The sequence below is a fragment of the Rhinatrema bivittatum genome, chromosome 6 (genome assembly GCF_901001135.1).
Source record: "Rhinatrema bivittatum chromosome 6, aRhiBiv1.1, whole genome shotgun sequence".
NCBI classification, from domain to species: domain Eukaryota; kingdom Metazoa; phylum Chordata; class Amphibia; order Gymnophiona; family Rhinatrematidae; genus Rhinatrema; species Rhinatrema bivittatum.
The window spans coordinates 107140511-107161267 of record NC_042620.1 but is presented as its reverse complement, the minus strand read 5'-3'; the positions used below and the strand labels follow the sequence as shown (position 1 = coordinate 107161267).

Sequence of the window (20757 nt, the reverse complement as noted above, 5' to 3'; positions counted from 1 at the left end):
AATGATGCCAGACTGGCCCACTCCCCAAATCCCAGGATTGGGGGACGGATTTCTCCTTTTCTACGAGGAGTGGGTCCGGATCACGTCTGATCAGTGAGTCCTCGATATTCTAAGGCACGGCTACGCATTGGACTTTGCTCGACCCCCAAGAGACAGATTCCTCTTCTCTCTCTGCGGGCCACCCCAAAAGCAGCTCATTGTACGACAGACTCTCGAGAGACTCCTAGCTCTCGGGGCAATCATCCCAGTGCCCTCCACGGAAGTGGGCTCTGGCCATTATTCAGTCTACTTTATGGTCCCCAAGAAGGAGGGATCCTTCCGCCCAATTCTGGAACTCAAGTTGGTCAACAAGTCGCTGAAGGTCCCTCACTTCAGGATGGAGACCTTGCGCTCGGCGATTGCTGCAGTCTATCAGGGGGAATTCCTGGCCTCCCTGGATCTGACGGAGGCTTACCTTCACATTCCCATCCTCAAAGCCGCATCAGCATTTCCTGCGATTCAAGATTCTAGGGCAACATTTTCAGTTCCAAGCTCTACCCTTTGGCCTGGTGACCGCCCCCCCCCCCCCCCGAACGTTCACGAAGATAATGGTGGTGGTAGCGGCAGCTCTCTAATGGGAGGGAATTCTGGTTCACCCATATCTGGATGACTAGCTCATTCGAGCGAAGACTTTGATTCAGGGTCACCAGGCAATCAAAAGAGTAGTACATTTACAATCCCTCGGTTGGGTGATCAACTACGTCAAGAGCAGTCTTACTCCTTCGCAGTCTCTGGACTTCCTGGGAGCACGGTTCGACACAGCAACGGGCAAGGTTTTCCTCCAGCCGGATCGGGCCCAGTCGCTCTCGGCGCAGGTTCAGCACTTCTCTTGCCTCTCCTTTCCCACGGCTTGGGATTACCTACAGGTCCTGGGATCCATGGCATCCACTATCGATCTCATACCCTGGACTTTTGCGCATATGTGTCCGCTACAGAGAGCGTTACTCTCCCAATGGAAACTGGTGTCGCAGGAGTTCCAGGCCATCCTTCCACTCCTGCAGCTCGCCAGAGACAGCCTGCTTTGGTGGCTATACCCGTTCCACTTGGCGCAGGGATTGCCCTTGGACCTTCCGGATTGGGTTGTGGTCATCACTGATGCCAGTCTCTCCGGCTGGGGGGCAGTTTGCCAGACAAGTTCAGTTCAGGGGCAGTGGACGAGGTCTCAAGCTACTTGGCCGATCAATCGCTTGGAAACCAGAGCGGTTCGTCTGGCGCGGAGGCGTTTCCTTCCCTTCGTCCATCATCGGGTGGTCAGAATTCTCTTGGACAACGCAACCACGGTAGCGTATATCAATCGCCAGGGGGGCACGAGAAGTTGTCATGTCTCGTTGGAGACTGACAAGCTGATGGCATGGGCAGAGATCCACCTCTCCTGGGTGGCAGCCTCTCACATTGCATGGGTAGACAACATTCAGGCGGACTTCCTAAGTCAACAACATCTCGATCCCGGGGAGTGGGAGCTCTCCGAGGAGGCGATGCAGCTCCTCCTCCAGTGTCGGGGGACCCCTAACCTGGATCTCATGGCCACGTCCCACAACGCAAAAACTCCGCGGTTCTTCAGTCACAGAAGGGAGCACGGCGCGGAAGGAGTGGATGCTCTAGTGTTTCCATGGCCAAGTCACCTTCTCCTCTACGTGTTTCCACCGTGGCCCCTCGTGGGCAAGGTCCTCCAGAGAATCGAAGTCCACCAGTGTCCGGTGATTCTAGTGGCGCCGGAATGGCTCCGCCGTCCTTGGTTCGCGGACCTGATCAACCTAGCAGTGGACGGCCCGCCATGCCTACTCCATCAAGGGCCAGTATTTTTCGACCAGGCAGATCGCTTTTGTCTTGCGGCCTGGCTTTTGAGAGGCGTAGACTGAGATGCCGGGGATATCCGGAGGCCGTAGTTTCGACTCTCCTCAAGGCTCGGAAGACTTCTACGTCCCTTGCTTATGTCCGGGTTTGGAAAGTTTTTGAATCCTGGTGCACTTCCCATTCAGCACTACCATGGACGGCTTCTGTACCTCACATCCTTTCATTCCTTCAGGCGGGTCTGGAGAAGGGCCTCACCTACAACTCTCTGCGGGTTCAGGTTTCTGCTCTTGGATCCCTGGTACATCGACAGGAGGGAATTCCGCTTTCCTCTCATACGGATATCGTCCGGTTCCTCAAGGGAGTGAAACATCTGAAGCCTCCGGTTCAGGCTCCTTGTCCTTCCTGGAGCCTCAACTTGGTCCTCCGGATCCTGGGAGGCCCTCCTTTCGAGCCTCTGCATGCCGCTACCCTCAAGGATCTCACCCTCAAGATGATTTTCCTCGTGGCCATTTGCTCTGTCCACCGGGTTTCAGAACTCCAGGCGCTGTCCTGCAGGGAGCCTTACCTCCGTTTCACGGATTCTGGGGTCACCTTGCGCATGGTGCCCTCGTTTCTGCCAAAGGTGGTTTCTGTATTTCATCTGAATCAGATGGTGGAGCTCCCTTCTTTCTCCACTGACGACCCATGAGAGCTCCGTAAGCTTGATGTCAAGCGCATCCTGCTCCGTTACCTGGAGGTCACTAATGAATTTCGTCTGTCGGATCATTTGTTTGTCCTTTGGTATGGTCCCAAGAAAGGATCCAAGGCTACGAAGACCACAATTGCTTGCTGGCTGAAAGAAGCTATTGTGGCAGCGTATATAGGAGCGGGTTGGCAACCCCCGCTGGGCATCAGGGCCCACTCTCTTCATTCTCAGGCGGCATCCTGGGCGGAGAGCCAGTCCATTTCTTCCCAGGAGATATGCCGAGCGGCCACCTGGAAGTCACTGCATACATTTGCTAGGCACTATCATTTGAATCTCCAGTCGTCGTCTTTCGGTTCCTTTGGCGACAGGGTCATTCGAGCAGGTCTTTCAAGGGCCCACCCTAAGTACGGAAGCTTTGGTACATCCCACCATCTGGACTGATCCGGGTATGTACAAGGAAAAGAAAATTATTCCTTACCTGCTAATTTTCGTTCCTGTAGTACCACGGATCAGTCCAGACGCCCTCCCTAAGCCTTGCTGGGATTTCTGTTTGGGATCTACTGCTCGACTTCCTTACCTTTGCTTCTCTGTTCACTTACCACTGTGGTAGCCTCTCTTTCATGGGGCTGTTCACTAGTTCTTTTTGCAAGTTTGCCTTTTGGCATCAGTTTGTGCATTTTCCATATACACTGTTTGAAGTTGCACGTTTCTGGTTTCCTTGATCCATCCTTCTCTGTGTCTACTGCTCTGATATTCTTATTACTGAAGAGTGCAGAGGGTGCACTGGTTTATAAGGCATAACGCTCATAGCGTTTATAACGCTCCTTTTCTGTAGCCGGTCCATCCCTCTGGAACCAGCTTCCTTTCCACCTCAGAATGGAACCCTCCCCCCAAACATTCAAAAAGCATTTGAAAACTTGGCTCTTCCAGAAAGCCTACCAACTCCCCACCTAACTCCCTCTCCCTCCCCCCCCCCCCCGGCCCTTGCCCGCCCTGGTACATGCCCCCTGTACTCACTCCTCCCGTTGTCCCTCCCCTGCCCATCAGTTACCCAGCCCATCCCCCCCTTTCCCCTCCACACCGCTCCTCCCTCCCTCCTTCACTCTAATATCTTCGGCCCTCTCAACTTGGCCCTTCTGTCTTTCGGCTAATGCCCCCCCCCCAATCCTAAAACTTTTCTTTCTACGCCAAACAATCCATCCCCCACCTTCTATGGGAATGTATATATGTATATATGTTACAATGTATAAATTAATCTATGTTACAATGTTACAATGTTTCTATGCATCAAGCATATATGTTACAAGGTTTAATTTAAAAAAATAATGTTACAATGTAAAAATAGTATGACCCGTCATACTATTTCTCTGTTACAATGTGAACCGATGTGATGTACCCCTACGAATGTCGGTATAAAAGCAAATAAATAAATAAATAAATAAATAAGGCAGCACCCTCCGAAGCTTTGTCTGACTCCATCTGCTGGACGGGGGACATAACCTACCGTCTGGACTGATCCGTGGTACTACAGGAACGAAAATTAGCAGGTAAGGAATAATTTTCTTATCTTTTTTTAAAATGACCAACTGGCGTCTGACCGTTTGGGAAAGAGAATGAGGGAAGGAAGGATTTATTTATGTAATGATCAATTTTTGGCTGGTTGGGAGGGAGGGGAAGGTTTGTTTGTTTTTTTTCTTTTATATTTTTCTCATTTGTTTTCCAATTATGTATTATAAAATCCATAAGAACTGCATCTTTGTCAAGATAAATTCACTACAAGTAGTTAGCTGCTTTATAATCTGGATCTGTAAAATGGTCCTGAGGAAGTGAGTGCTAAATCCTGAGAGCTAGACAAGAAATTTATTAAATTAGTCCAATAAAAACATATCACCTTTTATTTATATATATATATATATATATATATATATATATATATATATATATATACATTTTTGTTAACCTTTGTTTCTGCTGTCATATAATCAAAAGCTATATCTGCTTGCTTGCCTATTTAAACTTGGATAAAGCAAAACTGAAGTGGCTAGAATTTCCCAAGTGGCACAAATGAACAATTCCAACTGTTGGCTGATGGCTTTTCCCCAAGCCTCCTGCATAAAATGTAGACATGAAGGGGAAGATTGAAATAAAGCAGCCTATGTATCCCTTTCTTGCAAACAATTTGACTCACTCCCTGCAAAACATAATACAAGACACTTCATACAGATATTATATTTATACGAATGGAATTTCTTCATGAAGTTTTGTCTGTATTATAGGGCCAAAGGCAAAAGAGACTTACTGCTAAAAAACTGCGTGAAGAAAGAGAGGAGGAAGAGAAAAAAATAATTGACTTAGAAGAAGCGAAGTATCAAGCAGAAAAACGAAGAGAAGCCATAGAAAATGCACAACTCAAGCAATACTACATGAATGACAGAGTCAAATATTTTCATGTACTGCATCTGTTTCCTTGAGTAGTTTAGAATTCATTTGTATTTACTGTATAAGTATGGAAGGCTTTATCTGTGTGAAGTGTCTTGTATTATGTTTTGTAGAGTGGACTTTTACTTACTCAAGTAATGAAGGAAAGAGAAGCTCAGATTGAACTGAAGAAAAAGATGAATCTGCTTTACAACAAGAGAGAGCAAGAGCCGGAGGGAGGTTTACTGAGAGAACGCCAGACAGAGCATGAACGACTCCTGGCTAAAAAGGCAGAATATGATGACATCCTTGAGCAGTATGTGATAGAAGTTCTTTTTTCCAGTTAAGATCTTGGCCTTCTTGTGAGTTACAAAAACCTAGTATTTCCAAACATTGTTAAGGTTTTCTGAGCTCTCTAACAGAGTGCTAAGTTTACTGTAGCATAAATGGAAGACATAAAAATTTGAGCAACTTTAGAACAAGACAGAAATGGAGCAAACTGCTTAATTCTGTATAATCTCATACAATATCCAGTGGATGAATACTTTAAAGTATCAGAATTGAAACCATCTAGTATAGGAAAAAAAGGTGAAAATCACTGCTTGACAGCAAAGAAAACCAGATTACTTTCAGTTAATGCCCCAAACACCAACACAATAGTGAAACATATTTTGTTCTTTAATTCTACCTTAATCTACCTTCCTTCACTGTAAACTGTTAAATAATATAACATTATAGCTAATTATTGTTGAAGACCCTCTCTAATATGTTGGTTGTTTACCTCTTACTATTTCTACCTGTACTTTAGGATACAGCAGCACATTCATGAGAAAAAAATGGAAGCGCTAGAGGACAAACGAGAAGGTCAAGAAATTCAAAGGCTAACCAGGTTGTATGAATTGGAGATGCTGAGGAAAAATGAAATAAAGCAACAAGAAAAAATGAAACAAATGAAGATATATCAAGTGAGTAATAAACTAGCAGGAGTCCTGTAGAGCATGTAACTAGCATTAACCTTATACCAGAGCTGTTTGTCTGAAAAGCAGGGAAGAGTGTTTTCAGTCATAGAGCAAGAATACTGTATATGGCATGGTAAAGAATGCTGGGCAACTCTAATACCAGTCTTCAGTGACATTCTCAGCTAGGATCAAGGCCTCCAATTTCCTGCAGTAGCTTCTGGCTAGATTCTGGGGTAAACTTGTTCAGATGCTGCTGCAATAAATTTTACTTACAGTTTCATAGATGTGCTTATTTACAAAACAGCAAATATTTTTTAGATTCAGTCATTATAAAACTGTACTTTTTAATATAAACGAATGCTTCAACCTGCTGTGGCCTCGTTTCTTTTTTTTTTTCAACAGTTTTTTCACTTTTATTTTTGCCTTTTTGTTTTTTCCCCCCTATTGTCCTTCCTCTTCTTTTTCTCCTCTTGCCTCACTTTCTCACTATGGGGTAGATTTTAAAAAGCCTATGCACACTGGGCCTATTTTAGAAAGGCCTGGCGACGCGCGTATGTCCCGGGGCTTTGAAAAAGGGGAGGGGGAGGGGCGGTCCGGGGGTGCAGGGCCAGAGCTGCCATTTGCTGCTGTGTCAGAGGATTGAGTGCCGGCAGGCTGCCGGTGCACGCAACTTGCGTCTGCCCGGAGGCAGGTGCAACAGTTAAAACAGGGGTCGGGAACCCATGGCTCGCGAGCCAGATATGGCTCTTTTGAGGGCTGCATCTGGCTCGCAGACAGTTGCCACACTTTCCCGCTGACCCAGCTGCTCCCCGGTCCTCCTCCGCCCGGGCTTAAAATGCTGTCAGCCCGGGCGGAATGCGGCAGGACAGCTGGAGTCAGTGGCACCGGCGTGCTCTCTTCTTCCCGCCCCCCCGCGGCCCGGAAGAGGAAGTGGAGAGTATCGGGTGCCTGCGCGGCAAGAAGAGGCCACACTAGTGCGCTCGGCATCGGCCCGAAGAAAAGAAGACTGCAGCACGGCTCTGAGGAAAATGAAGAGCTTCAACCGCGGCCGTTGGGACTCCGCCTCCGCGAGGGCTGAAAATTAAGGAGGTTAGCGTTGGGAGGAGGCTGCTGCTGCCGCGAGTTCCCGGGGTGGGGGAGAGAGAGAGTGAATGAGCAAGATCGCTCATTCACTCTCTCTCTCTCCCCCACCCCCACCCCGGGAACTCGCGGCAGCAGCAGCCTCCTCCCAACGCTAACCTCCTTCATTTTCAGCCCTCGCGGAGGCGGAGTCCCATCGGCCGCGGTTGAAGCTCTTCATTTTCCTCAGAGCCGCGCTGCAGTCTTCTTTTCTTCGGGCCGATGCCGAGCGCACTAGCGTGGCCTCTTCTTGCCGCGCAGGCACCCGATACTCTCCACTTCCTCTTCCGGCCGCGAGGGGGGGGGGGCTCTGTGTGTGTGTGTGTGTGTGTGTGTGTGTGTGTGTGAGAGTGAGAGATTGCATGTATGTGAATGATTGAGAGCCTGTACATGTGAAAGAGAGTATGTCTGTGATTGAGAGTCTGCCTGTGAGAGAGAGAGAGAGCATGAATGTAAGTTTACCATTGGGAACCTGTATGTGTAAGTTTGTGATTGAAAACCTGTTTGTGTGAAAGAGTATGTGTGTATGATTAAGATCCTTTGTGTGTGAGAGAAATCATGTGTATGTATGATTAAGAGCCTGAGTGTATAAATAAGAGAGACCATGTGTGTCTGTGTGTGATTGAGAGCTGATTTAGGTGAGGGAGCATGTGAGTATGTGATTGAGAGCCTGTGTGTAAATGAGAGAAAGAGAGGACATGTTTGTAAGCATGTGAATGAGAGTCTGTGTGTGAGAGAAAAAGACAGCATGTATTTATGTGATTGAAAGCCTGTGTGTGTGTAAGCGTGAAAAGATAGACAGCATGTGTGTAAATGTGTATTCCCAGTACGTACCAGGATCAGTCCAGACAGCTGGGTTATGCCTCCCCTCCAGCAGATGGAGTCAGAGAGAAAACTGAAAGCACCCCCTATATACACTGGTGTGCCCCCTGCGATCCTTCAGTATAATCTCTGACTCCAGCAGATTGAGAGGCATAACCTGCGGTCCTGCTCCGGTCGTTTCTATCTATCGGTCGGGGTAAAATTAAAACAATAAAATACACTATAAAAAGTAAGGTAGGACAGGGGGCAAGATCATTGGATGCTTCCTTTTCTCTCCTCTGTCTGCCTGTCGGTCTGTGTGAATGTCTGTGTGAGTGTATTGCGCTGCGTAGCTAGGCATTAGTGTGAGGCAGGCTCGGAGGGTAGTACCCTTCTGATATTCCCGGGTTAGTGTGTCCGCAGCCTGGGGGAGAGCTTACCGGTGGGCCGGTCACCCTCCCCCCCCAAATTCCAGGCTTTAGTCCTGAAGGGGGTTTAAAAAAAAAAAAAAAAAAAAAAAAAAGTTTTTACTTGCAGAGCAGTTTAAGTCCTGTTGGAGACAGGCAGTGTGCTCGTTTTTCTACTGCCCCGGCCTGCCCGTGCCTGCTCGGACCCCGGAGGGGGTGGCTAGCTCACCCGGCGCGCGTTTTCTGTGAGGCTCTCCTCTCGGAGATTTTTTTGGCGCCATTTGGTCGTGCTGCTCCGTTCGCGGTGCTGATGCCGCGATCTTCGGTCTGCCTGACCTGTGGAGAGGCGGGGGCGCGACTCTCCCGCGGGGGTCTCTGCCCCCGATGTGTTCCCGGGGGCGAGGGACCCTCGGGGGGGCCGAGCGCTGCCCGCAGCCGATCGTCTCGCCTTTCTCCGGAGCGGCACAGCAGCGCCTCAGGCAGTCGTCCTTCGGCCCCTCCTCCACCGGGGAGGAGTGCGGCGGCCATTTTGAACACGCGGCAGGCTGCCTGTTCAGCGTCGGAGGAGGAGATCTCCCCTCCTCCCTCTCCTGAGGCACAGAGCCCGTGCTCCCAGGCCGATTCGGGGTCTCCTCGGGGCCCCCCTGCATCGGGTGGTCAGAAGAAGAGTCTGAAACGGTCAGTGCCATTTTCTTCTGATTTTGTGCTGTTAATGCACAAAGCCTTTTTACAGGCAGAATCCGGCTGGGAGGCGGAGGCTCCCGCTCCCCCGAAGGTTCCCAAGACCGCCCCCGTCTCGGGGGGGAGTCCACCGGACGTGGGGTCCTCCGGGATCAAGGGTCCCCGCCCGAGGGGGGGTGGGGCTGAGGACCTGGGAGACACAGGAGCCGCTCCGGAATCCCCGGGAGCTCCGGACTTGCTGATGGCCGACGATCCGGGGGCTGTAGCTGGGGATGATCCCCAGGTACTCCGCTTGTTTGGGAAAGAAGAATTAAGCTCCCTTATTCTCCACGTGTTGCAGGAGCTAGAGTTGACGACTCCGCCTCAGGAGGCGGACACGTCTACAGGTGATATCGCAATGGCAGGGATTCGAGCTCCTCCGCAGACCTTTCCTTTTCACCACAAGGTCTTACAGATCGTTTCAAAGGAATGGGAGCTCCCAGAGGCTTCTCTGCGGGTAACTCGAGCCATGGAAAGGCTATATCCCTTACCCAAGGATTCCCTGGAGCTTTTGAAGACACCCGCGGTAGATTCGGCTGTCACGGCGGTGGTGAAGCATACAACTATCCCAGTGACGGGGGGTATAGCGTTAAAGGACCTCCAAGACCGCAAGCTTGAGGTTTTATTAAAACGCATTTTTGACGTGGCGGCACTGGGGGTCCGAGCGGCGGCTTGCAGCAGCCTTGTACAGAGGGCCAACCTCCGCTGGGTTCAGCAGCTGCTGACCATGCAGGAGCTCCCTCCGGGCGAGGCTGAGCAGGCGAATTGTGTTGAAGCGGCGGTCGCTTATACAGCGGATGCCTTGTATGACTTGTTGCGCACATCGGCTCGCATTATGTCCTCGGCGGTCTCGGCCAGGAGGTTGCTCTGGCTCCGTCGTTGGTCGGCGGATGCCAACTCTAAGGCGAGGTTAGGTTCCTTCCCCTTTAAGGGCAAGCTGCTGTTTGGCGAGGAGCTGGACCAGCTCATTAAGGACCTGGGTGACAACAAGGTTTACAAGTTGCCCGAGGATAAGCCTCGGCAGCCTCGGTCGTTTGGTAACGCTAGGGCTCGCTTTCGGGGGCAACGGCGGTTCCGTGGGGGAAGAGGGGGTTCCCTTCCCCAGCGGCAGCAGGTGACGAGATCCCAGGCCTGGTCTTCTTCTTCCTTTCGCGGCAGGAGGCCTATACGCGGGGGATCTTCCCAAGGTTTTCCTGCCATCAAGCCCGCACAATGAAGGTGCGCGGGCCCACTCCTCCGTGCCCGTTATCGGAGGTCGGTTGTCCCGGTTCTGGGAGGAGTGGGCCGCAATTACTTCGGATCAATGGGTCCTCGATGTGGTTCGGTACGGCTACGAGTTGGATTTTGTACGTCCCCTCCGGGATCTCTTCCTGATATCGCCGTGCGGCCCCGTAGAAAAACAAGTAGCTATAGCCCAAACGGTCGCCCATCTACAGGCTCTGGGGGCGGTAGTTCCGGTTCCCCGGGACCAGCTCAGGACGGGTCGGTATTCCATATATTTCCTGGTGCCCAAGAAGGAGGGCACCTTCCGACCCATTCTGGATCTCAAAGGAGTAAACAAGGCGTTGCGTGTGCCCCGCTTCCGGATGGAGACCCTCCGGTCTGTTATTGCGGCCGTCCACAAGGGAGAATTTTTGGCTTCTTTGGACCTGACAGAGGCCTATCTGCACATCGGAATAAGAGAACGGCATCAAAGGTTCTTGAGGTTCATGGTGATGGGGGACCACTACCAGTTTTGCGCCCTCCCCTTCGGGTTGGCCACCGCGCCGAGGGTATTCACCAAAGTTCTCGTGGTGGTAGCGGCTTCCCTCCGCCGGCAAGGCGTCCTGGTACATCCCTATCTCGACGATTGGCTCATTCGGGCGAAGTCGCACGCGGCATGCAACCGGGCGGTCTCCTTAGTGGTGCGCCAGCTGCAGCGGTTGGGTTGGGTAGTCAACTTCGCGAAGAGCAGACTCGAACCGACCCAACAGCTAGAGTTCCTGGGAGCCCGGTTCGACACCTTGGTGGGCAAGGTTTTTCTTTCGCAGCAACGCATGCTCAATCTCATGACTCAGGTACGGCGCCTGTTAGAGCTCGAGATTCCCACGGTCTGGGATTATTTACAAGTCATTGGTCATATGGTGTCTACTATGGAAATGGTACAATGGGCTTTTGCGCATATGCGTCCGTTACAAAGAGCACTTCTATCTCGTTGGGATCCCCGCTCGGAGGAGTACGGGATGGAATTGCCCTTGCTGGAACCGGCTCGCTCCAGTCTCTCTTGGTGGTTGACCCCAGCCAATCTCCTACAGGGGGTGGACCTAGAACCCCCGTCTTGGTTGGTGGTAACGACGGATGCCAGCCTGTCGGGCTGGGGTGCGGTCTGCCAGTCCCGTGCGGTCCAGGGCAACTGGTCGGCACTCCAAGCGACTTGGTCCATCAACCGATTGGAGACCAGAGCGGTCCGCCTGGCCCTGCGTTGTCTCCTTCCACTGGTACGTGGTCGAGCGGTAAGAGTTCTGTCGGACAATGCGACCACAGTGGCGTACATAAATCGACAAGGAGGCACAAAAAGCCAAGCAGTAGCGATCGAGGCGGCGCTGTTGATGTCCTGGGCGGAAAGGCACTTAGAGCGTCTCGCGGCCACCCACATTGCCGGCGTGGACAATGTTCAGGCGGATTACCTCAGCCGGCAGCACCTAGATCCAGGAGAATGGGAGATCTCGTTGGAGGCGATGGCTCTCATCGCGCAGCGTTGGGGGACTCCGCGCTTGGACCTCATGGCGACTCGCCAAAATGCAAAGGCGGTACGCTTCTTCAGTCGGAGAAGAGAGCACGCGTCGGAAGGGGTGGACGCGCTAGCCCTTCCGTGGCCTCGTCACATTCTTCTTTATGTGTTCCCTCCGTGGCCGCTGGTGGGGAAGGTGTTAAGGCGCATAGAGTCCCATTACGGTCCAGTGATTCTCGTGGCTCCGGAATGGCCGCGGCGCCCGTGGTTCGCGGATCTGGTCAACCTGGCAGTCGACGGCCCACTACGTCTCGGTCATCTTCCCAATCTTCTTCGGCAGGGTCCAGTATTTTTCGATCGGGCGGATCGTTTTTGTCTGGCGGCTTGGCTTTTGAGAGGAAGCGGTTGAAGAAGAGAGGTTATTCGGACACGGTAGTGTCTACTCTCCTCCGGGCGCGTCGGTCTTCCACTACGCTCGCCTACACGAGGGTTTGGAAGGTTTTCCATGATTGGTGTGACACGGCAGGGACTTCGGCCGGACGTTCGTCAGTGGCGGATATCCTTATGTTCTTACAGGATGGCTTAAAGAAGGGGTTGGCATATAATTCACTCCGAGTTCAGGTGGCGGCTTTGGGCTGCCTGAGGGGTAAGGTCGAAGGCTCTTCCCTTGCGAGTCATCCAGACGTGGCTCGGTTTTTGCGAGGGGTTAGAAACTTGCGTCCTCCCGTCAGGCTTCCCTGTCCGTCTTGGAACTTGAACTTGGTTCTCCGTGGATTGTGTGCGGCTCCGTTTGAACCTCTTAAGGCGGCTTCTTTGAAGGATCTCACGCTCAAGACTGTTTTCCTTGTCGCCATTTCCTCGGCTCGTCGGGTGTCGGAGCTTCAGGCTCTCTCTTGCAGGGAACCGTTTTTGCGCATTTCGGCGTCAGGAGTTTCCCTCCGAACTGTTCCTTCCTTTCTACCTAAGGTGGTCTCCCCGTTTCATGTCAACCAAACGGTGGAATTACCTTCCTTTTCGGACGAGGAGCTACAGTCGGTTCAGGGCCGGGACTTGAGGCGTTTGGATGTCCGTCGGATTATCTTACGCTATTTGGAGGTTACGAATGACTTTAGAAAGTCGGATCACCTTTTCGTCTTGTGGAATGGACCCAGGAAGGGTCTTCAAGCGTCCAAAGCTACGATTGCACGCTGGTTAAAAGGTGCTATTGCGGCCACGTATGTTGGCTGCGGTAAGCCTGTTCCCCCTGGGCTTAAGGCTCATTCTCTGCGTTCTCAAGCGACTTCATGGGCAGAGAATCACTTGGTTTCTTGCCAAGAGATATGCAGGGCGGCCACATGGAAATCATGGCATACTTTTTCCAGGCATTATCGCCTGGATGTCCGGGGACCTCCTGCAGAGTCCTTTGGGAGCAGTGTGATTCGAGCGGGACTCTCAGGGTCCCACCCCAGTTAAGGCGGCTTGGGTACATCCCAGCTGTCTGGACTGATCCTGGTACGTACTGGGAAAGGAAAATTAGGTTCTTACCTTTGCTAATTTTCATTCCAGTAGTACCATGGATCAGTCCAGACGCCCGCCCACAGAGTTCTAGGTTTCCGCTCGTATTCTCTGCAATTTTGTTTTTCCGTTTCAGTGGTTTTATGACGGTTTCCGCACGATTGTGGTTTCTGTGACAGTTATACCAGTGTATCGTGTGTGGTTGTACATTTTTACTGTTCTATTTGTTGTGTCAGGTTGTTTTATCTGTTTTTTCAAGGATGTTTCTCCGTGATCTGGTCACTTGTTTAAAAAAAAAAAAAAAAAAAACTCAAGGGGGATTCTTGAGGGCGGTGTTGAACGTGCTTACGTCAATTACTTCTGCTTTGATATCACATATACTGAAGGATCGCAGGGGGCACACCAGTGTATATAGGGGGTGCTTTCAGTTTTCTCTCTGACTCCATCTGCTGGAGGGGAGGCATAACCCAGCTGTCTGGACTGATCCATGGTACTACTGGAATGAAAATTAGCAAAGGTAAGAACCTAATTTTCCTATTAAGAGCCTATATAAGTGAGAGAGAAAAAACATGTGTATATGTGAGTACTGAGAGCATGTGTGTATAGGTGTGTGAGAGAGAGCGCTGGTATGTGACTGAGAGAGGAGAAAGTTCCAAGCAAACCACCCCACCTCCTGCTAATTCAGAACAATCTCAGGACACCTGATATCAAACGTTCCCAGGTATGCAGAGCAAAAAAATTTTTGTATCCTTATTATTTTTCATTACTGGGTCTTTGTGTCTGCTATTTTGAAATATTTTGTTGGTATCTGGAAATGTTTTATATGCGTTTTTAATTATTGGATATTCCACTCATCAGCTGTTTAGAAATATGTTCTTTTTGTTAGTACAGTTTTACTGCTGATGATTTTATATTTCTTGATTTGTTTTATAAGGATGGGTGATGTTTCTTTTTTCCTTTGTTACACTGCATACAGAGACTCTGGCTTGTTGCAGTTTCCAATTCATTTTTTTCTGCATGCTTCTTGTTATGCGTTTTGGTCTCTTTATTCTATGTTAGGTGAGGGACAGCACGTGATTCAGGTGAGGTTTTCTGCTGGCGTGTAGTTTCTGTGTAGGACTCTATAGCAGCCTGACTTGGTCCGTTTTCCTAATAGGAGATGTATTGGTGTCTTAAGGCCTGGTGTAATATTTTCAGAGACTTATTGTACTTTAAAAGTGTGATCTTACATAAAATGCACACATTTACTTATATTTAGTTTTAAACATATTGTATGGCTCTCATGGAATTACATTTTAAAATATGTGGCGTTTATGGCTCTCTCAGCCAAAAAGGTTCCTGACCCCTGAGTTAAAATAAAGGTCGGGGGGGAGGGGTTAGGATAGGGCTAGGGGTGGGAGGGTTAGGGGAAGAGCAAGGGAGGTGAGGTTGGGAAGTTCCCTCCCAGGCCGCTCCGAAATCGGAGTGGCCTGGGAGGGAACGGGGCAAGGCCACATGCTTCGGCGTGCACAAGTTGCACAATTGTGCACCCCCTTGTGCTTGCCGACCCCCGATTTTATAACATGCAAGCACCTGAGGGTGCATGTTATAAAATCGGGCATCCATGTACAAGCGCAACCTTTTAAAATCTACCCCTATATGTTTCTTCCCTTCTCAAAGCACTGCTTTTCCTGTCGGTTAACTCTATTTTCCCACTCTCTCCTTTCCCCCTTCTTTCACCCCTTCTTTATGCCTTTATCCCTCCTCTCATCTATGCCTTCTTTCCTGCCATCTTTCTTTCAAACCCTTGCTCCATTCACCTCTCCATTACTCTCCATCCTCACCTCCTCCTTTCTCTTTCCCCACTTTAACCTTCTTTTCCCAGATGCTATCTTCATTCCCCGCCCTCATTGTAGTGTTCACTTCCCTGTGTGCCCTGACAGGAGCTGATAACTGTCAGCAAGTGCATCAGATTTACAGACAGAAAACAAAGTGGTGGCTTAGTTCAGGAGAAGTACCATAAAAGTGGCAACCTGGATCAGGGCTGAGGAAATAGAGGAAAAAAAGCAACAGTCCAAGATGGGGGTGGGGAGTAAGAAAAAAAAACCCAGCAATCTGACTCTAAGGAAGTAAACAAAGTGGTGGCCTCCAGATCAAGGGAGGGGGTACATTGGAGGCAGCTGGCCAGCTCCAGCAGCAGTGGGGAAGAGGTAGGTTGCTTGGTTTCATATGATATTGCCTCAAAAAGCCAATTATACAGCAGTTGCTGTGGCTGCAGAATCAGAGGAAATGGGTGACCCTGGCTAGGATGGGAGAAGTCCATTGAGTCCAATCTCTCTATATTATAATCTAGGGGAAGGTGTTCCTTCTTGTTTAAGCAGAGCTAGCCCGCTATAGTTGTTCAATATGTCAGACTGGGGGAGGTATCAGAGTGCAGCCTCTCCTAGTTTGTTGGCGACATGAGTATTCTCTAGGGTGGCTCTAGAGATGTCTTAGACACAGTTATAGATATCTGGAAGGGGGAAAATTGAGGAGTGTTTCCTCATGGTTCTGTGATTTGTGTCATCAATATCGTTTGCTGTATTATGTTTGCTTGTCTGTTATCGGCAAAGTTTCATATTGTGTCTGAGGATCACTCAATAAAAATTGTATTACAAAAAAAAAAAAGAAGAAGAGAAGAGACTTCCAGGAGAGGAAAAGCCAGACCAAAACCTTGGAATACTTCCAAGGAAGAGAATGACTGGCATCAGAAAGTATCTCAGTTAGCTCTAGCTCATCCATCCCATTGATGCCAGGGAGGGAAAGCTGCCAGCCAGCATCTGACAATCCCTCCCTCCTCATGCACCCTTTAATGTTGGGGCACCATTGGCACATTGACAGTTATTCATATTGAAGCCTTAGAACCCTTGCAGTTGTCCTTGAAAATAATCACAGTAATGATCTTCACCATATATCAACAAAGCAAATTCAGATGATAGACAGCCATGTGGATGTAGGAGTGGGGCTTTCAGCTTCGGATGGTGAGAGGCTGCCTTGTGAGCATCCCTCAGCGTCTTCCGTGAATGATTTTGGCTAAACTGCTGCTGCCTTGTTTTGCAGACTGTTCATACCATCTGAGACCATGCAGGACATAAAACACCTGCAGTGCAACATTTTAGTACAATTATGGTGTTTAATTAGAACTTGTGGTTAGGACTTCTGGTGGTGACGTCACCTAGATAGGAAGCCATCTCTTTTCGCTTCCTAGAATATGGTGAAGATTTATAGTTTCAGATCGGAGCTCTTGTGCTGAAACAAGTTTTAAGACTAGTAATTGTATGCGAATCCACTGACAGTTTTGTTTTTAGGGTACCAAATTGATCGAAGTGAGCTCTGCAAATGAGGAGAAATGGTGCCGGAAATGATTTCTAATGCCGAAGGCCTATCAGACACAATAATTAAAGATCTTACTGAGGCTGTGACTGCGGCGATAACGGACCAATTGAAAAAGCTGCCATCTTCAGTAGACGAGCCTAAAGAGAAAATCGAAGCGTATGGAACATCGATCTCGGAGATAAATGAAAAACTAACTGCACATGAGATTCGCATGAATGAGATTGACCCAGCAGTGGAATCTTTAACAGCTCAAAAGAAAAGTATGTTGGAAAAGGTCGATGACCCCGAGAACAGAAGCCAGAGAAATAATCTTCGGGTAGTTGGTGTTTCAGAAAAATTACAGAATGATGGGCTGCAGAATTTTTGTGAAGTGTGGTTGCCAGGTGCACTGGGTGTAAGTGCACAGAACAGAAAAATATAAATTGAGTGAGCACACAGAGTTGGCCCCAATGGGTCAACCAACAGATAACCCCAGACAGATCATCGTGCGTTACCTTAAATACACGGATAAAGAAAAAATTCTAAACACATTTCGGAAGTCAAAAGAGCTCTTGTATGACAATGTGAACATTTTAATTTTTTCTGGACATTTCTGCCAAAGTAATGACTACCAGAAAAGACCTGACGAAACTGAGTTACAATATAAGGTCCCTGTTTCCCCTGATAAGACTGTAAAAAGATTCAAATAAAACAGTCCATCTCATAGTGGTCAAATCACTTCCCTTTATTCAACCAACACTCATAACCAAAAAAATTCAAGACATTGAGTTTGCAATAAAAACAAGAAATCTAGGAGTAATAGTTGACCCTGACCTAAACATGAAACAACACATCTCACAGAAAATAAAGGAAGGATACGCATAACTTATGATCCTGAGGAGACTAAAACCTCTTTTAATGACAAACAATTTTCTCACAGTTCTACAAGCAATGATATTCGCAAGCACAGATTACTGTAACTCCCTGCTATTAGGACTACCGCAATCTACGATTCGGCCATTGCAAATACTGAAAATTCCGCTACTAGAATTTTGACTGGCAAAAAAAGAAATGACCACATTACAGGAATACTTGCTGAACTTCATTGGCTTCCAATAGAACAAAGAATACAATATAAGGCATTATGTATAATCCATAAACTAATCCACAATGAAAAAGCCGACTGGCTTAACACAGCACTACGCGTCCATGTTCCAATGGTCTAGGGTTATACTGGGCCACTGGTTTGCAAAGAACTGCAGCCTGCTCCCGACCAGCTGATCCATTGCCTCGGGTACAGGTAACTGGACTACGCTCCCTATGACCCAATCAAAACCCCATTCCAAAAGTTGACTGAGGTGCTGCTTCCTGGGATGGCTGCGGGAGCTCTAATGCTCCTGATGAGAGCAAGGGAGCAGAGGATAGTACTTCCTCGGGTGAAAGAAAGTCTTCCTCTGCCCCAATCTTGCCAACCTCCTAGCCGAGGAGGACAAGTCTGGAATGCTGGCAGAGAGTTGTTGGAGGGTTTCATGGTGGTCCCGGAGTTTGGCTACTGTATCCCTCACCCTATCTCCAAAGAGAATCTCCCCAGTACATAGCATGTCAGTGAGTCTTTCCTGTACCTCTTGTTGGAGATATGAGGCTCGCAGCCATACAATTCAGTGGGCATAGATTCCCATTGCATAAACTCTCGATGCCATCTCAAAAACATCGTAGGCACTCTAACCTCATGTTTCCCACACTCTAGGCCCTCATGCATCAGTGACATGAGGGTCTCCTGCTGCTGCTGAGGCAGCTGCTCGGCCACCTCCTGCACCTGCTTCTAGATGTCCCGTGAGTATTGGCTCATGTAGAGCTAATAGGAAGCTATGTGGGCAATGAGCATGGTCCACTGGAAAACCTCTCTCCCAAGAGCATCCATCGCTCTGTGATCCTTCTCTGGGGGTGTCGAGAAATGGATCCAAGACCACTTGGTTTTCTTGAAAGCAGATTTGACTATCACTGATTGGTTGGGAAGCTGTTGCTTATCGAGCCCAGGAGGCTTCTGGACAAGGTAAACCATGACAGCCTTCTTATTCATGGGAGGTATTATGAGGGGGTGTTCCCATATCCTCAGCAGTAACTTCTGAAGAATATCATGTACCAGGACTACCATGATCTCCTTAGGAAGCTCCTAGAACTGGAGGATTTCAAGAATTTTGTGTGTGGCATCCACTTCTGTCAGTAAATGAAATGGGATGGCTTCCACCATCGCCCTCATAAATCCTGCAAAGTTAAAGTCTTCAAGTGGAGATTTCCTTTGCTCTTCTGGAGGAGAAGGTTCTATCGGAGGAGGACTCTGTGGTGTCATCCCCCTAGGGGTCATAGGGGCCCTCATCCTCAATGAAACCAATAGGGGATGGGGCCCTAGGTGCTCAGCCTTCGTCCAGAGGTGCAGGTACTGGTGGAGCTGGATGGGGGGCTGCAGGCTCGATGTCTCAGATGGCCTAGGTGGAGCTTCCAACTCCAAGGAACTAGCAATGACCACCATATCAGAAGAGGGAGGCTGTGGTGCCCTGACGGGAACTGATGCCAGCTGAGTTGGTAATGCACCGATGAGTGCATGGAGCTTCTCCAACAGCAGCTCTAAGACAGACAGTGCTGGCTCTGGTGCCGTTGTTGCCAAGTGACTGATGCTCCGCATCGCCCACTCGACTACCAGTTGAACTCACCACTCAAGCTCCTCCTCAAACACTGCGATGCCAGCACCGACTGGGAGGAAGGAGGGTTGGCCAGATCCTCTTCGGAACTGAGAGGAGGATTAGTGACTGGCATAAGAACTGGTGGAGACTGTCGCAGATCCCCAGCATCGATGGACCACAGGGTCACTTTAGGGGCATCACAGCATGAGCTGGTGCATCCCTGTGCCCGGCACTGTGCATCAATGGGGACAGATGGCAATGCTTCTTTGGCTTCCCTTGATGCTTGGCACGATCTTTCCCCAGTGCTGAGGCCAATGATGAGGAACCAGATGTCCTCGGCCTGAAGGAGCTTCATGGTAGCCAGTCTCCAATGCCCCTATTAGCCCGATGGCACTGATGGAACCAACAGTCCCACTGATGCTGATGGGCTTGGTCTTCTCCGGCCCAAAGAGTTGTTCCATCTTAGCAAGCCGAAGATGACATCCCTTTGGGGTCATCTGGGTGCATTTGCGGCAATCCAGGACATCATGCGATACCCCCAGGCAAAGGACACATTCATCATGGAGGTTCATGATGGACATGGTCCTCAGGCACAAAGGGCATTGCTTGAAACTAGATGAGGCCATGACAGAACGAAATAAATGGGAAGCAAGATCAAAATCAATGGCGGTGGGCACTAAACGCCGCTGCTGAGGAGAATCGACTGCGAAAGGAAACTTACCGATAAACGATGAAAACCTTGACTAGGACCAAGAAGGACCTGGCATCGAACGCAGGTGAAAAAAATCGCAATAAAGCGAAAAATAAAAAGTTTTCTAAAATAGGCCAAAAAGACCAAAAGTGAGCTCACCAACCGCTTTGCAGCAGCTCCGCAGAAAGAGGGAGACTAAAGAGGGGCCCCACATGGAATAGGGCATGCCAGACATTCCCAGTGTTGTAAGTCAAAGTTCTAGAAGTTTTGAAATAAGTTTTCCATTTCGGGGCTCCATCTGATGTCACCCATGTGTGAGGATTACCATCCTGCTTGTCCTTGGAGAAAATGTATTTTTAGCCAAAGGTGCACCACAATGACAATGTTATATTTTGCAAAATTGAAGAAAATAAGACAACATGCATTTTCAAGTCATAGCTCTTTATTGACAAATGTTTTTCAAATATTATATACACTGGTCAGTTCTGTAATTATTGCAAATAAAGACCCATACCACAAGGGGTTTTTTGTTTGTTTTTTAAAAGATTTCTTTATTGAAGCAATTTAAAAAGTAACAAGTAAATGCCATTTTGCAAATATCCAACTCAGAGGAATGATTTAACTGAACAGAATTTGTTTTATATTATGTCATTTATGTGATAACATTGTCTCTGCATCAGACCATTCATACCCATTCATCCATCACCTTCATCCTTAATAAACTTAATGTATGTTCCAGAAGTCAGAATCACTGTTGAGCAGTGGCTCAGCATTATAACAGTGCCTGTAAATGAGTCCAGAACTGAAAATTTTTCCATCACCTGTCAGGGGTACCGATTGAACCTATTAGGTGTCCCGCCAAATTGCTCACCGAGCCCATCTTGGCTTTCCCCTGAGGACTCTGCT

The 20757-nt window shown here is 49.0% G+C and overlaps 1 protein-coding gene across 1 annotated transcript in view; it reads left to right on the top strand.

The window, feature by feature from the left end:
- The window catches only part of CCDC173 (coiled-coil domain containing 173), a 115963-nt gene that overhangs the window by 32248 nt on the left and 62958 nt on the right, over nt 1-20757 (top strand). Inside the window, exons 3-5 of the mRNA XM_029605699.1 lie at nt 4795-4968; nt 5071-5252; nt 5745-5901. Of these exons, the coding sequence (XP_029461559.1) occupies nt 4795-4968; nt 5071-5252; nt 5745-5901 (513 nt within the window). The remainder of the gene's footprint in view (nt 1-4794; nt 4969-5070; nt 5253-5744; nt 5902-20757) is intronic.